The sequence below is a fragment of the Prosopis cineraria genome, unplaced genomic scaffold (assembly GCF_029017545.1).
Source record: "Prosopis cineraria cultivar Desert tree isolate PC_DT_omini unplaced genomic scaffold, ASM2901754v1 PC8, whole genome shotgun sequence".
Taxonomy (NCBI): Eukaryota; Viridiplantae; Streptophyta; class Magnoliopsida; order Fabales; family Fabaceae; genus Prosopis; species Prosopis cineraria.
This window is the reverse complement of record NW_026555339.1, coordinates 13,821,142-13,838,893: the sequence shown is the minus strand read 5'-3', so window position 1 is coordinate 13,838,893 and position 17,752 is coordinate 13,821,142. Positions and strand designations below refer to the sequence as shown.

At 29.4% G+C, this 17,752-nt stretch overlaps 1 protein-coding gene and 2 pseudogenes across 2 annotated transcripts; 2 read left to right on the top strand and 1 right to left on the bottom strand.

Moving 5' to 3' along the window:
* Window positions 1-2,281: 2,281 nt before the first annotated feature.
* LOC129318994 (inactive protein RESTRICTED TEV MOVEMENT 2-like) lies at window positions 2,282-4,962 on the top strand. 2 transcript variants are annotated; one of them, XM_054964026.1, is made up of 3 exons: window positions 2,282-2,391; window positions 3,030-3,476; window positions 4,472-4,962. In XM_054964026.1, the coding sequence occupies exons 2-3, from the start codon at window positions 3,068-3,070 to the stop codon at window positions 4,672-4,674; spliced, it is 612 nt and encodes a 203-aa protein (XP_054820001.1). In that variant the 5' UTR covers window positions 2,282-2,391; window positions 3,030-3,067; the 3' UTR covers window positions 4,675-4,962. The 2 variants fall into 2 exon arrangements, with proteins under 2 accessions (XP_054820001.1, XP_054820000.1); XM_054964025.1 differs by having other exon boundaries at window positions 2,286-2,362.
* Window positions 4,963-8,518: 3,556 nt separating this feature from the next.
* On the top strand, window positions 8,519-10,258 carry LOC129319025 (inactive protein RESTRICTED TEV MOVEMENT 2-like; annotated as a pseudogene).
* A 1,989-nt stretch (window positions 10,259-12,247) lies between these two features.
* On the bottom strand, window positions 12,248-17,752 carry LOC129317341 (5-methyltetrahydropteroyltriglutamate--homocysteine methyltransferase 1-like; annotated as a pseudogene).

The window sequence follows — 17,752 nt, the reverse complement described above, 5'->3', positions numbered from 1 at the left end:
CAGCAAGTCTCGTCTGATACAAACTCCGAGCTTTGGGATCTGTTAATGGAAGCTTCAACTACCTTTGAATTTGAGAGTAATTTTTATTTGCTTGGAAGGTGTCAAGACAAGCGTGCCAACTTCAGATAAATATCCTCAGAAGCATCACCTGAACTCTTTTGACCTTTGTGTTTTTTTTTTTTTTTGTCACACTGAGAAGACACCTCGACATGCCTTCTTCTGTTTCTTGTCTAGAACATTTGGTTTGCATTACCTTTTAACCTAAAATCAGACCAAAGCATGTTGCCAAAAAAAAAAAAAAATCAGACCAATCAATGATGGAAGAGAATTCATTCTCGCTTGCTGCAGAAAGGCCTTATCTTATGATCATTGGATACTATTATCAAATTGATATTCTTATCATTGGATAGCAAAATCTTGGAAATATGGAGCAAATGGAAAGACACTTCATGCAAATTCATTGTTTCCAAGGATTTCCAGATAATCAATAGGGGGGACTCTTACAGTAAGAATGAATCAACTATGAACTTTCTTTCTTTTGACCACCAGGCTTCTCCGACCTTACTCTCTGTTTCATTCATCCAAGGCAAGGAGATTTCTTCTCAGAAAATGCAGAGCGGCAAGTGCATTTGAGACTTTCATGAATGAGATCAAGAAGCTGATTCACTCTTTTAAATATCTCTTCGTTGAAATTTTACCCAGACCTTTCATCCCCTGATAGCATAGTCTCCCTAGTAATGTATTGTATTAATGTATCTGATCTTGTACTTTCTTCTAATATATTTGACTCTGTATTAAAAAAAAAAAAAACATTAGAACCTCTTACAAGTGCTAAAAAGTTTCTGCATCATGTCTTGTATGAGGGGACAAATGCGGCTGTTGATCTTGATCTTTGATCCCTTTCTGGTTGTGCTTGCCTTTACCTTTGTGTTGAAAAAAAAAAAAAGAGGAAACAATAATTTTAATTTTAAATAAATAATACAACAATTTTTTAATGGTTTTTAAATTTTTTTAAAATATATGCTGATTTTTTAAAACCTCTCCGTTTAAAATTTTCCTTAGGTAGCTTAAACAAATATATTTAGAGTCTCTAATACTCGCATCCAAATATAGAAATATATAGTTGTAAAGAAGAAAAAAATCAGAAAAAATGATAAAAAAATTCTTCAAAATATACAAATAACAATAAAATTTTGCGAATGTGGCCGTAATTCTTTCTCAAGTTCTAGAGGCCTTTTTGATAGTAATAATTTTTGATAAAATTATTAAAATACTCTCAATTAAACTAAAGTAGTAATTATTTGTTTCGTTATAGTCCTTAGTAGAAAAAATAATCATTACTTAAACTAAAAAAGTTATAAATAGTTTATAATACTTAGATTTCAGTGAATAAGCAATTTACACAGGGAAAATTGTAATTATTTTTTCTGTTATAATTATTTACAGAAAATAGTTGATGCTTAAACTAAAATAGTCATGAATATTTACAACCATGGTTTTTAGTGAATAAAAAATTTTACATGGGAAAAATATAATTCTTATTTTGTTTTAGTCATTACTAACAAAAAAATAATCATTATTTAAATTAAAGTAGTCACAAATATTTACAACACGTGAATTTTAAAAAATAAAAAATTTGCATAGAAAAAAATTGTATTATAATTACTTATTTATTTTAGCCATTGTAAAAAAAATAATCCGTTAATTAAACTAAAGTAGTCATTATATTTATTTTTTATCAAAACTATGACTTTTTTATTTTAAATTGAGAGTATTTTAATCATTTCACTAAAAATTATTAATGTTAGAAAGAATTCTAGGTATCTAAGAAGAATTATGACAATTCGCAGGTTCTAATTATTATTTGCATGTTCTAGGAGGATTTTTTTGTCATTCTTTCAAAAAAAATTAAGAGATAATAGATAATTAACCTCCTTGTACTTGAAAATTAATCAAAATTTGCACGAGTTTCAACATGGTGCAAATCATCATTCTAACCTAGGAAAAGAATAACTTCAAAAGTGAACCTTATTCTAAGGAAAAGAATTTGCACATATATTTTCTTAAAGGTGTACTATAGACAATGGATTACCCTTCGTGGAAGTCACCCTCTTTAAGAATCAAAATTAAAGTATATTTGTTTGTCACGAAAAAGGAATGAATTGAAGCTAAGAAGACATGAATTCAAAGAAAACACAGAACCATGATAATGCTGTTTTGTGTATTATAAAAAGCGACGAAACCAAACCAAATCTTTCATAGTTGTTTCATTCATTCTTCAAAGAGATCTCATTAGTGATGGCACTAAATCGTGTTTATGAAGATTTTCAACCTCCTCATGATTGGGTTCGTGACGAACAAAGTGAAACTCTCTCATTCTTCAGCTTGAAGGTTCATTTATATATTTGGCTCTTTAATTATATCTCCATTTATTAATTAGTCAATGATAATTTATTTGATTTATTATTATTTATTTGAATTTTTATTCAATTTCTATGTTTGGCAATTGTGATTTGTTAGTATGTTGCACCAATTTTTACTCAAATCAATTGCCCAGATCAATCATTAGATTTATTAGTTTAGTGAGTTTGAGTTCTATTAATTTAGTCAGTCCATAATCAGTGTGTACGTAGTAATTGTTATCCAAAAAGGGTATAATATGAAGAAAATTGATCATTTGAAGTTAGCAATTGGTAATTTTAAGAAATTTTTTTAAATAAAAGAAGAATATTTTGGTTAATATTTTAATAAAAAATTTAAAGAAATAGATAAAATATATGAAAAATGAAAAAATTATGGATCTCAATTTTAGAAAATTTTCTTTATAATCTGCATGTTTTTACAATTTGCAATTTATAATTTGTGAACCTGTTTTCATTCGACCCGTGACATAACTCTTTTGTAATCCTTTTTTTTAAAAAAAAAATTGACAGCTTAATGCGATAGAGTGTAATTTACCTCATCAACGAAGGTGTTATCCATTAATAATTAACTTAAACCATTGAACTAATTTTGATTTACTTTTGTAGGATTTTCAAGGAGCCAATTGAAGGTTCAAATATCAGCAATGCGCAGGATCAGGGTGAGTGGTGAACGACAAATAGAGGGCAACATATGGCGTCGTTTTTACTCGGAATTCCCAGTCCCACAAGATTCAGACACAAACAACATTGGAGCCAAGTTTGAGAGAGGCACTTTGTACGTTAGATTTCCCAAACTTATCACTCCTGTTACGCCTCAACCACCGCCGACTCAACAAGCTCCTTCGGCGGCGCCACCGCCTAGGACACAACAACCTCCTCCTCCTCCACCACCGCCACCTTCGCCGCCAAAGCCGAGAACAAGAGAGGAACCAAAAGCAGAACAAACAATCGAGAAGAAGCCAGAAACAAGGGATCAGCCAAAGATAGAACAGAAGGAGAAAGAACCACCAAAAGAGGAGAAGCAACAAGCCAAGGAGAAGGACATTTCTCAAGGTATGTTTTCGTTTTCGTTTTTTTTTTTTCTTGGTATTGCCAACACATTTTAGAGGAAAAAAATAATAATAAAAATCCTTCTGAATTATATAAATAATAATTTAATCTTTTAAAATATTATGATTCTATTGAAATCTTTAATGATCCTTTTTTTAATAAATTTTAAATTAAAATACTATTTTATCTTTTTTGATAAGTTGTAATTTCTTGTTTTAATTTTTATAATTTATAGAATAAAAGTAATTATTCTTTAAATAAAAGTTGTGATTAGAACTTATTATTTTAATAAAAGTAAAATTATTTTTTTATTTCAAAATTTATTGACAAAGAGGGTCATAGGAACTTTATTAAAATTAACATTTTGAAGGATCAAATTATTATTTATATAATTTAGAAAGATTTTATTATTATTTTTTCTTTTAGAAGGTAATAAGAAAGTATTATTAATCAATAATCTCTTTTTTAAAAGATAAAATGGGTCAAATTTATGAAGTATCATATCATTAATTTTTATACTCAGAATTTTAATAGCGGTCCCATGGCTTGAGCCAATCTTTTATGATCTATCTTTCACACAAAAAAGGAAGATGAATAGAGGGTACTTATACTTTTTTTGACAAATAAATCTATGTAAAAATTTTTTTTTTAATTTACGTGAAAATGCTTGAAAGTGAAACATCTAACAATAAGAACGGGAGGAGTATATATTATAGATTTTCGGAAATGAATGAAGGGAAATTAAAGAGGGAAACATTTTAAATTAAATTAATTATAATTTAGAAATTGAAACTTACTCATTCTTCATAAAAAAAATTATATATTACTGATAAACAAGTTAAATTAATGAAATTGCATATATTTTTTAAATTTTTAATGAATTATAAAATAATTTACATATATATATATCGTGTTAAATCACATCAAATCTATATATACTTGTTTAATTAATTCATAGCCCAATCTTATACAATTATTAACACAAATGAATCCAACAGGGAAAGGATTGGTGGAGGAAGAAAAAGCCAGAAAGCTAAAGCACCAGAAACAGATCAGAGACATCTTCAAAAGAAAGAAGAAGAATCCAGAAGGCCATCATCATCATCATTTTCTGAAGGAGTATTGGGTTCTATGCAGGCTCAGGATTATAAGGACGCCATTGTTGGCTTGGTTGGAGAGCTCAAGAAGCAAAAGACAGTGATCAACAAGCTTGCGATTGTTCTTGTGGTTCTTTTGCTTGGGCTCTATCTCAAACACTTAGTCAAGTCATCTTTTGGAGGATCCAAAACCCACCAGGAGCTATAATTCATCCAGAACTTAATTAATTGTTTCGATAATAAAAATAAAGAGAAAAAAAAAGTGAGTAGTCAAGTCATATCTCTTTGGAATTATCGTGATGTTCTCTGATCTCAATTAATTTGTGTTTAAGATAGACTTGTGTGTTGTGATATTGATCATTGTCAAATACCAAATCATTTAATTATTCATATACTTTCATTACATTATCATTCTTTTATTTTAAGATTGCTTTAATTCCACAAGTATAGCAAGCTTTTTTATTTTTTCCAGACGTATATTTAAATCTGGTGTGTCATGAGTACATTTCATTTCATTATATAAAGATAATCTAATGGTACTGTCTTAGCTTTTTTTTTTTAAATAAACTCTAATGGTCTTAGCTTTATTATTATATATATCAAATTAAATTTGAATATTTTTTTATTTAAAATAAATCAAGTTGTGAAATTAAATAAATTTTTTACTGTCATCTTGTAAAAAATTAAAATTAATAATAAATGTAATTTCAAAACCAATGAGCTCTATGCCAAGCCATAAAACTGATGAGCTAGTTATTATCCTAAACTAGACCCAAAAAATGCTAAATTAGTTTAATTAATGGTTAAATTGTACCTATATTAAAGTTTTAATTTAGTCCCTTAATTTTATAAAGTATTTTTTTAGCTTTTTAACCACAATATCGTTAGATTCAAATGATATTTTTTGTATCATTTATTGTTATTTTCAAAAAAATAAACTTAAGGCATATGTTCTAAACTTTTCTATAATTGAAGAGCGTTCATAGTATATAACTCTCAAGTTTCTGAAACCATCTTATTAATTTTGACTTTTTAATTATATTTTAATGCTGTACTTTGGCTGGCAGGGAAAAGAAGTAAGGAAAATGAAGAAAAGAGAAAAGTCGAGAGATGCAATTTCTTCCCTTCCATTATGATGGCTAAACAAGAGAAATAGGAAAAAAAGAAATGTTATTAATTTTATATAGACAATAATAACCTTATTATTTATAAAAAATATTTATATATAATAAACTTTAAATATTTTAACATATTACATACATAATTATTTCTACCATATATCATTGATTGAATAAAAATATAATTACAAATTATTTTATCCAATACTGATAAAAAATTATTTTATTCAATTTATAATTTTATTTATTAAATTATTAGATATATGATAATCTTGAAATTTTAAAATTACAACCAAATATAAGAAAATTAACTGAAAATTTAGAATTAACATTTGTCTAGTTAATCTATGAATTAAATATTCTACTCTCCTCTGTTAAAAAATGTAAGGCATTTTTTGAAAATTAGATGTTTAAAAATATAAGGCATTTTTAGTCTTTCAAGGTATAATTATTGTTTTTTTTTTCAAAAATGTCCCTATTAATAATGACTTTATATTTATTGTAAGGTGTTTAAAAGAGGTGAATATGAAAAGATAAGATTAGTTTGAAAGTAGATAACTACTTTATTGAAGATGAGATTCGGTTAAAAATGGTTTATATTTTTAAACGAAGAGAGTACTTATTTAAAAAAAGTTCATGATTAAAATGTAACTATACTATAAATATAGAATTTGAAAATTGGTGAGTAAATTTAAATTAAAATTTTCTCTCCCAAAATCTCTTCACATTCAAAGAAAAAACTGGAAGTACAAATATGTTGATCCCACATTTTATTTTTCCTCACTTTTTTCGTCCTCTCACACTTTCCTCTTCACAGTCAAGTAAGGAAAAATAGCATTTTTCCCTCATTTTTCTCTCCTAAAAGTTTAAATAACAAGATAACTATCTAATAATTTTTCCATTTCAAATGCGCAGTTTATAAGTCAACTTCCAATTGAACTAAGCCCAGGAATCATTTGATAAAGAATAAAAAAGAAATAAATAAACTAATAAGAATAACATATTGAGAATTTTTCTTGCGCTCTAAATTAAAAAATAACAATAAATATCAATTGAGTGGCGTATGTAGTTCAGAGATAGTCAAATTAATTTATATTAACTGGAGTTATAGAGGGGTCTAGGTCAACTTTCTCCATATACAGGAAATGGAATAAAAAAAAAATATAATAACATTTATAGAAGCACAATTATTACTCCATTTATCTCGAATTATATGACACTTTTGAAGGAGATTCAATATCACAAAATATAAGACACTTTGAGAAGATTAATGTTTTATTAATAGGCTTATTTCAATATTACCCTTTCCCTCTCTATATTAATTTTTATTCATTCTCTTTTCAAGATTTAATAATGAGTATTTTTAAAAGTTTATATTTTGTTTTGAAAAGATAAGGTTGTTAAATATATTTAATGAAGTTTATTAATATATGAAATTTTATTTAAAAGTATCTTATAATTTGGGACGGGAAATATTAAATAAGAATAACATTGATATAATAGATATTACATATATACAATATTGATACAATGAAAATAAAAAGAATGCTCTCCTATACATTTACAATTTTTCATTTATCAATCGTAAAATTGAACTACACTAGACATTTGCTACTTCTTTTCTTTTCTTTTTTCTTTTTTCCTTCGATCATGTTCTCTTTTATGTGCTACGGCTGTCTAAGTTCTTAGCATTTAGATGACAAGAATTTTTTTCCCAGTGTAAGACAAAAAAAAGTTTAATAATAAATTTTTAAAAACACAGATTGCGAGGTTAAGGGAAGAATTACGTAAACTGTTTTTTTTTTTAATTCATAAAAAGGGTAAAGATAGGTAGATGTGTAATTTATTTTAACCCAAGTCTTCGCATATTCCTTAATTACAAAGAAAAATATATACTTCATAGCTAGTATTTATTATAGAATGTCTTTTACAAAAATTCTTTAGTCCTCAATATAAGTCAAATATAAGGTTATTAATTAATATTTTCCAATTTTACCCCAATTATAAATTACTAAAAGGAGAATTTAATTATAATTTAGTATTTTTATATGCTCCTCAAATGTTGTGTTTCTCTTTATAACGGGGCAAGGTTGACATTTTTTTTTAATTTTAAAGCTTATTTAATGTGTTAACTCTCTTTCCTTAATTCCAATGACCATGAGGCGATCAAGAAAGATTTGCAAAGTTTGGGATGAGGTGGTTAAAATGATTTTTTAAACTTGTATTAAATATCTAATCTATTGATACATTACCACATTAGCCTTTCTTTCCCCCCTCGCTCATGTTATCTTCTATGTGCTTCGGCTGTAAGACAAAAATACCTTTAATAATCATTGAAAAACAGACTGAAAGGTTAAGAAAAGAATTGTGTAAACTATTAAAGATTAAAAAAATAAAGGTAAAGATAGATAAATGTAATTTCTTTTAACCCAAGTCTTCATACCTTAATCAGAAAGAAAATTATATATAATTGCAGGAAAGATTTGCATTGGGGAAAAGTGATAACAACCAATTTGGCCTTTTCTTTTCTCTTCTTATTTCCTCACGTGAACTGCACCTGCCGACAACCTTATGAAGTCCTAAACAAAGAAAGAAAGCATATATATTTTCTTGCAGCAACAACCTCATAAAGCGAAACCTAAGCACAGAGAGAAACAAAGATTTAATTTCCACGACAAGAAAGTAATAAAGCAAAAACAAATATTGCAGGAAACACTTTAGAATTTGCGTGTGTGTGAAATTTGCACAATATATAATTATACAGGAAACAATAATAGTATATTGGTGATTTGATGCTTATAAAATTGACACAACTTGCTAGGGTTTTTGGATCACCATTAAACTCAGAGAAGAAGAAGATCAGAGGGATAGCAGAGAAAAACCCTAAAAGCAAAAGAAGAAAGACCAGATACTGATCATCATGGATTCAAGATCACAATCTGTTGGCGACAATCGTGTCTATGAAGATTTTGAGCCAGATTTTCAATGGGAAAAAGATGAAAAAGCTGCAACGCTTGTGGTTTCTCTACCTGGTAATTAAATTTACATATCCTCTCTTATTTTGGAGGAAAAATAATCGTCGTTTTCAGACAAAATCTGAGAATTTACTTTAGAATAATATTTTTTTATTAAAAAATAGACCAAGATAGGTATGAATGATCAAATTACAAGTCATTCTTTCTGCTAAAAATTAGGTTTCTTACACTTTCGTCCTCCCTTTTCTTTTTCTGTCTTTTAATATATTTCGTGACCTTGTTATATAAGAAAATATTATTTAGGGAGTTTGAAAAATAAGGACATTTGAAAAATGTCGAGGAACCGTTCAAAAGGTCCTTGTTTTACATTAATTTTCTCAGATGGTCTTCAATTGTCAACATTCTCACATATTTAGATAATATATCATTTGAAATTTGCGAAGCTAAATTTTAGAGAATTTAAACAAATCTGTCTAATATAGTATAAAATGTTTCCATTTTCACCGTATATAATATATATGTATATATATTGCCAAGTTGCTTTCAAAATATTTGTGACTTGTATAAGATTGATTAAAGAGGTTGAATTTAGCTGCTTTACATATTTTTTTAGAAAAATTTCCAAAGAATCTTCAATTGGTAGTATATGTATCTTAATCTAAATCTAATGTATGTATTCTGTTTTTGGTCCATACACAAGTTAGAAGGGTCTATTAGTTAGATATGCTTCATTATTTTTTTTTGAACGACATTAATGTAAAATTAAAAAATAAAAGACATTGAATGTTCGTCTTTCTTTAATTTTCTTTGTGTTTTTCCCCAACAATAAATATATAAAGGGTTCAGAAGAGATCAACTGAAGGTTCAAGTGACTTCAACTCCTACGGTAGGATCACCGGTGAACGACAAACAATTGACAACAAACGACGTCGTATCGCCAAAGAATTCTCCATTCCTTCTGAATGCGACACCGATGAGGTCACTGCCAAGTTTGAAGGTGGCAAGCTATATATCAAGTTCTCCATAAAAGCCCCAAAGCCACAGTTATCAGAAGATTCATCAAAGCCAAGGGATCAAAACGACAAAGCAGAAGCAAAATCAAAACCCAGAAATGAAGTTTCTGATCTACAGAAGGAAGAACAAGGCCAAAGAGAAGAGGAGCAGAAGAAGAAGAAGAAAGTGACGACTACTGACGTGGTTGAGAAGATACCATCATCACAGAAACTATAGCTTCTAAAAATGGAGAAAGTTTCAGAGCTTCGTCGTCCCAGCCACAGGGACTGATGAAGAGAACAAAAACTAGGGTTTTGGATTACACGATAAGTTTGAAATCTTCTTTTGAATCTGAGGATTTTAAGAAGCCGAAGAATATGGTGAACATCATCCTTCTCATCCTGTTCGGTGTGGTGCTTGCGATATACGTTCAGCAAGCATTCAGGTCATTTCTTGGAGTAATTTCCAAGTTCCGAGGTTAATAATTGTAAAATATTTAATTCATTTCCTCACTTCAATTAATAACCTTCAATATTAATTGCAAGTGCCTTTATTATTTGTTATAAATAAATGTGAGATGATGTTATCATCTTCTTCATGAATATGTCTCTTTAGCTCCTTTCTTTATTCTTTTTCTCGTACATATGGTTTTTCTTTTTCTTGTACAAATATAAACAACTTTTAACTAACTCATATTACAAGTTTGTGCAATATAATGCAAGTTTTTCCTCTCAGATGGGCAGATATTTTGTGCTTGTGAGGTGACATGATAAGGCCTCTTTTTGGGTGGTTAAATTTGAATATTTGTATTTTAAATAAATCAAAGTGTGAAATTATATAAATTTTTCGCCCGTCATTTTGTAAAAAATAATAATCAAAATTAAAAACACAAAAAAAGAATAAAATGTAATTAATTGAGATATAATTAAAATGTAGTTGCAATTTAAAGTGGTAATTTTTTGCAATTCTTGAAAGTTCAAGAGCACTGACTAATTTTAATGAACTCTTTTAGTCTTATATAAATCGGTGTGACTTATATAAAAGACGGAACATTAACAGGTTCCCTGTGAGGACGCCAACAAAAGAGGTTCTCCCTCTGGTCTATAAAGGGAATGATTTTTTTAGTTCTATTTATGATTACATTATTAAATTTTTATTATAAATTTTCTCTTTCACCCTCTATTGAATATTAGAAAAAAAATATGTTATTGAAGTGTCAATTTACTAGGGGCAAAGTTGAAACATATTAAATTTTAAGATAGAGTTAATGAGTTTTAAGATTTTTATTTGATACTAGTGAAACATGTAAATAGGATCAGATTAGTATATTATAGGGAAATTTACAATTGATGACCACTAAAGATAATTATTGTGCTATAAGACCAAATGATTATGATATTATTCTTCAAAATCAAAGGACTTAAATTGAATTAAAATTTATTATGAAAAGACAAAACTCTCCCTCATATAGTCATATGTATATATATACTCTTTTAACAACAGCTCATTTGGAAAAAAAAACAAGTTTCATTTTTATTTTAACAATAATTAATTCCTTATTAATAACTCTAAAAAATTAACTTGATAATGGAGAAAAAAAGTGTTATGATTTGGCGAACAAGTCCTCATTTGAGAAAAAATTAAGTTTTATTTTTTTTATTTTAACAATAATCAATTCACTTATTAACCACTTCAAAAAATTAAATTGATAGTGGAAAGAAACAAGTGTTGTAATTGGTGAAAAAAGTTCTTATTCATAAAAAAATAAGTCACATTTCCATTCTAATAACTATTAGTTCTTTCATTAACAATTACAAAATATAAATAGAAAGAAATTGATAATAATTTTAAAAAAAATATAAGTTTCATTTTCATTTTAACAGTAATTAATTCCCCTATCACAACAAATATATATCAGAGATAGTTTTATCTTTTCATAACAAACTTTAATTACATTTAAGTTCTTTAATCTTGTAAAGTAATATCAAAATCATTTGATCTGCAGCATTATTAACTCTTTCTAGTAGTCTTTGATTTTAATTTTTCCAATATTATATGTTTATATCCATTTCTTCATCCAAGTAGAAAATAGACCAAATACAAATACAAGAACGACTTGAAGATTGAAACCAGATTTTGTTTACTTCACAACATGAACACTAGACCACAAAATGGTGACTCAGTCAATTTAGGATCCTCAACAGTGCCGCAATAAAGTAAGAGACAGAAAGTGACAAGTAAATGTTGGAGTTTACATGTCCACTTCTTTACTTGCATATATTTCTGTGTCTCTTTTTAACAGCGCTACATACAATAATTTACTTAATCCTCATTTGAATGTGGATAAAAATAAGAAGAAAAGAAAACTAAAAAAAAACTCTTTAAAATAGTAAAAGAAGTTTACTATTTTTGGATATTCTTCCTCCTAGTTTTCTCATCTTCCTATTTTCTTTTCACTTTTTCTTCCATACAAACCAAGCTTAAGAAAGTTCAAAAGACTTGACTTTTTGGGTCATTTTAAATTCACTTCACTATAAAAAAAAATGATTTTTGTCACTATCAAAAGTTCTAAAAGTCATCATTAAAAGTTTTTAACGGTGATTTTTCATCACCAAAGGGTCGCCATAAAAAATCTTGTCGCTAATAGTTGTTGACGACAATAAACATAATCGCTGCCAAAAGTCTTTCGTTGCTAAAAGTTTGTTGCTGCCAAGCTTGGCACAAGAAAGTTGGTTGCGAATAAGCTTGGCTGCAGCAACCATATTGGTGAGAGCACGATTAACTTCAGAGTATTTGCGAGTCTTGAGGCCACAGTCAGGGTTGACCCAAAGAATGTTGTTCTTAAGAACTCCAAGCATCTTGTTGATTCTGTCAGCAATTTCTTTTGTAGGAGGGATCCTTGGTGAGTGAATATCATAGACGCCGGGGCCAATACAAGCACCACATTTCACTCCCTCATGGAAGACTGAAAGTAATTTCTCATCGATGTGGAGTTCCCAAGGGAAATCACACCAGCATCCATATCTATGATTGAGAGAATGATATCATTGAAATTTGAGTAGCACATATACATGTGGGTATGTATCTGCCCAACAAAGTATAACAGGCATTAACTTTCAAAGTGAACATCCAAATTCAGTTTCGAAAGCAACAAATACTAGCTTGTTTGGATTGAGTGCATAATTGATTTTTGGGCCAAATAATCTATATTATACACAAAAATTATCCAAACAGCCAACTGAAATCAAAATCAATTACAATTGATTATTGAATCAGAATCACGTTTTGAAATAAACTATGAAAAATTGTTTATAAATTCAATTTTATTATTAAATAATATATTTTACTTCCTAAATAAAGTTTAACAAATTTAATAAGATTAAATATAACTTTATCAATAATTTAATTTTGAAAAACAATATCTTTTATGGTAATTTATACAGTTAAAATTAATTTCAAAAGAATAGTATCCAAAACATATTGTGTTATAACATAATTAATTATAATCAAAATCAATCATATTAATTAATTATTTTTATAATTAATTATACCTAACTAAAATTCAAACAGGTATGTATATTGAGCAAGTATGCTATTAGAGACTTTTCAAATGGCCATTATAAAATGTGGTTTGTACTCAAACAACGTTTGGCTTTCAAAAAATTATAAAGGTACTTTATAAAAGCCAAAAGTAAGTTAATCCAATGGACTCTTATTGTTTGTTTAGTTTTTTATTAGTTAAAAGTCAATTTATTAAAAATTAATTTGATAAAAATTAATTGTTATAACAAAATTTTATTTGAATATATTTTTTAAAAGTCAGTTTGATAAATTAAAAATTATTTCGATTATGTATAGTAAAATGTACTTTTAAATATATGATTATCAAAAAAAGATATTGATCTATAATAAATTATAATTTTTGTTATACAAATTTAATATACTAGAAATGTTTAAAAAAGGTGATTAAAATTTTAAATAAAAAATTATATATAATATACATTTTTTATTTTGAATAATATATATAATAAAAAATGTATAAAATAATGTAAAATTAGAAAAGTTGGCAAAACATTTATAATAAAATAATGATGAATAATAGAAAACATTTGCTAAAGAAATGAGTACGTTTTAAAGTAAAAAGATACATTGTTTTGTCATAAAAGTCTATTTATCAAAGTTAAAAGCAAACATGGATTACATTAGCTAAATAAGCTTTCAAGGACATTTCAAATGTATTTTTGATTTAATAATATTTTATTCAAACAACATTTTACATTTGAAAAGTACTTTAAAGTAAAAAAGCACTTCCTGAAAACGGGGTCTTAATCTTTACAAACTTGGAATAATAAAAAATCAACAGGTTCCTCCACTCATATAAGCCTCTTTTAAGCTCTCTGAACCATTCTAGCAGAGAAGATTTGAGGTTTGCGACTTCTTTTTTTTTTTTTTTTTTGAATTTGCCCTATGGTAACCTATTAAATGGAAGTAGACTCCAGGATATATTGAGTAAAAAAAGGCTGTAATGTAGTATAGTGTCTTTAACACCACAGTTGGTGATCCTGAATGAATGAACCGCCCAGTTAAGATAAAAAAAGCCTCTTCAGACTTCCTTAGAGGCAATCCTTCTCTTAGAGCAGCTTCATCAATCTGGATGACAGAAATACCAGCTTTCTCGAGATCACAACCTCATTCTTGATGGCCAAAGCAATCTGGTAGCAGGTCTCAAACCTAAAATCGGATGGTTAATATTAATCTAACCAGGTATACCACAATGCAATTTGTTTAAGGAGTAGCCAGAGCTGTTTAATGCCAGACCTAGGCTGGTCATCTGTTACAAAGGACCGGTTCAGAATGGTGACTGGACCGGTAAGCATTCCTTTCATAGGTCGATTAGTCAGACTTTTAGCCATTGAAGACCAGAAGACTGTCATGGGCTTGGGACGGCTTACATCACCATAGATATGACGCAGCGAGACTCGTATAAGACTCAACCCATCCATTGGTAGTGAAAGCAAAACCAGACAATTGTTCTCCTAAGTATTCAACCATGTCATTCCCTGAGTTGGGAAATCATTTTCACAACAGTAATGACAATTTGAATAACATTTTCACAATATTGATGTCCTCATTAAATTGCCAATTTAACAAAACTTACGCTTCTTACCTGCGGCTCTCCATGTGCCAAAACATCAATGTCCCGTTCTTCCTGGAGCTCAACAACTTGGTTGATCTCCTCCTTCATAAATTTGATGTACTCTTCCCCAGAGATCCTAATAACAAAGTAGATATACCAGTTTAAATGAAAAATGTTAAAGCAACCAGATTTGGAATGCAACAAAAGAAAAGGACCAAAATACAGAGTTGTTGGCCTTATATTCACGGCGCACTCTTCTAAGGTCTGCAGTCTCAGGGAAAGATCCAAGAGTGGTAGTTGGAAGAATAGGAAGATTCATTTTCTTTTGTTGGGCTTCCAACCTAGCATTTACATTTGTAGCCCTACGGTGATCAGAGCCCTTCAAAGCAGCAACCTTAGTAAAGAAAAAGAAACATTAACAGTTTAATAATACAACAACAACAAGAAGCAGCCTTATTCCACTAGGTGGGGAAGTTGCTGAAACAAAAAAAGAGAGAATTATCAAAATGATATAATAGGTTTGTTTTCAATACAAAAATCTCAACATAACAGCAGGGTGAACAGAAATCCGATGAAAATTCTCGGTGATAGAGCATATCTAGAAAAACAACCACAAAAAGGCAACACATTGGTTTGAGCAAGTTTTAGCATTGAAACAGTGAGTATCTGCAAGATAAAAACTGGTTTTCTCGGTTCCATTGTAGATTCTTATCAAATAAACAACCTAGGACCCAAATATTCAGGCCACCGACCAATTGGAATTCCAAGTAAAAGCTAGATTTAAATTTTTAACCCAAAAAAAAAAAAAAACATAGCTAGGAATGTGCACCTCATCCTTTTGTCCACACAATGCCTTGACCAAGGCATTAACCTCAACTACTTTTTGTGCTGCAAATGCAAGCCAAGACTTAATTTCTTGGTCCAACTTGGTCTCATTCACCAGACCAACAGCAGCATGAAGAAGAGAACAAGTTGTGCTGACTACAACCTTGTCTGCAGGAGAAAATGATAATGATTAATGAACCTTTTAGCTTCTAGCTAGTATACAGAATGCAATAAACAATAAATTACCCTTTCCAACATCTTCAAGAGCCTGCAAAGTACTCAGGGAAGATGCAAGATTGTTGACCCAAATATTCCTTCCATCAACTACACCAGCAAACAGAAATTTTCCCGATGGAAATCCTCCCTTTATTAAATCAAGAGTCTTTGTCCCTCGAACAAGGTCAAATCCATATGCAGTTACAAGCTTCAAAGGGGTAAGTGTTTTGTATGCTTCAACAAGAACATCAGCAAAGTATGTCTCCATAAGAACATTCAGACCAAATAAAGTTGAATCAAGCTCTGCATAGGCATAAGAAAATGCTTGTAGCTGTGAAACGTCAAGATCTTTGACCAGCAAGGGTTCATCAAAATGGATCCAAGTAGCACCAGCTGATCTCAGTTCAGTCACAACTTCCCTTCAATAAATTGTGAAGTATGAATGCAGTAGTCATCATATATAATACTTGCATATTTGTCATTGGAGTTAAGGCAATACAAACTTGTAAACGGGAAGGATCTTATCAATTAGGGAGAGAAGAGAAAAAGATTTCTGAACACCCTTGGATGGTTTTGACAGAAACAAGTAGGATACGGGTCCCACAAGAACTGGTACAGTATCAATTCCTAGCTGCAAGATGGGCATTACAAGCATTTCTAGTAAAACAGATTCTGGCATTCTCTTTGCTTCCACAATTCATTTAGATATAAAATCATATTCTTAAAATGAAATGCAATAACCATTTGATAGTGTAAGTTTAAAATGACCTATCAATTTTCATCCACACAATAACACCTCATGAACCAAGGAAATCTGGGAACTTACAGCTTTGGCCTCGTTGTATTCATCCACAGCCTTGTGTGAGGTGTAGGAAAACTTAACATCTGGACCGAATTCAGGGACAATGTAATGACTGTGCCACAAGAGATTATAATTTTGCTCAACTTAAAAAATAATAAACCAAAATTGCTAGAATCACTGTGTTTACAATTGGATATATCACTCAAGTGGACAATATTTGGAATGGCAGTTGCAATTGAATTATTTCCCTTTTTTTTTACTGAATTAAATTGTTTCTTTTAGATATACAACAAGATTACAATAAAATATAATCCATATAACAAACTTCAATCCTGATGCGTGGATTTCAAATATTTCTTCCCCATGATCTTCCAAATCTGAATAATATACATCGCAAAATTTTCCATATCAACTAACCTTTTCAGTTTCATTCACCCAATTATTATATGAAAAATAAGGATACAGATACTTTTCAAGGCTTCTATCAATTGCGTTCATGCAGAAGCTACTTAGTGTCCCACATTATTCCACATAAAAAATAAATAAACAAATAAATATTTTACTCACTAATTGGTGTCAAACCACTTGGTCATTTCCATAGAATGTACAGATGCATTCCCTCGTGCCATGGAGAAGTAAACATCAAGGCCAATCTCCCCACGATTTCAATTATATCTAGCAAGAACAGCCCAAGCATAGTCGTGGTGTCTAATATTTGATCATAGTATGAGAATGTGTTGTTTGGAATACAATAATGAAACTGGTGAGGCAACTTCCCATTCAGCAACCCTCCAATTGGTGTTCTTCTCCACGGAACACATTCCTGGTGGGGCAACTCTGTAATAATGAAACTGCTGCTAAGATTTTATCTATCACGGTCTCCTATTATGATAAACCAGACTGTCTGGTCTTGTCTGCAAGCTTTGATGGTTCCTACACTGTTAAACTTGGATATAAGATGTTAGAGGTTCTCTTGCAGTTGCTAATTCACATATGAACTTTGTCTGGGAAATCCAATTACCCCTCAAGCTCATTCTCTTTATTTGGAAATTAATTCATTCTAATTTACCTATTGGCAATAGCTTGCAGCATTACCATCTCAACGTTGTATATCAT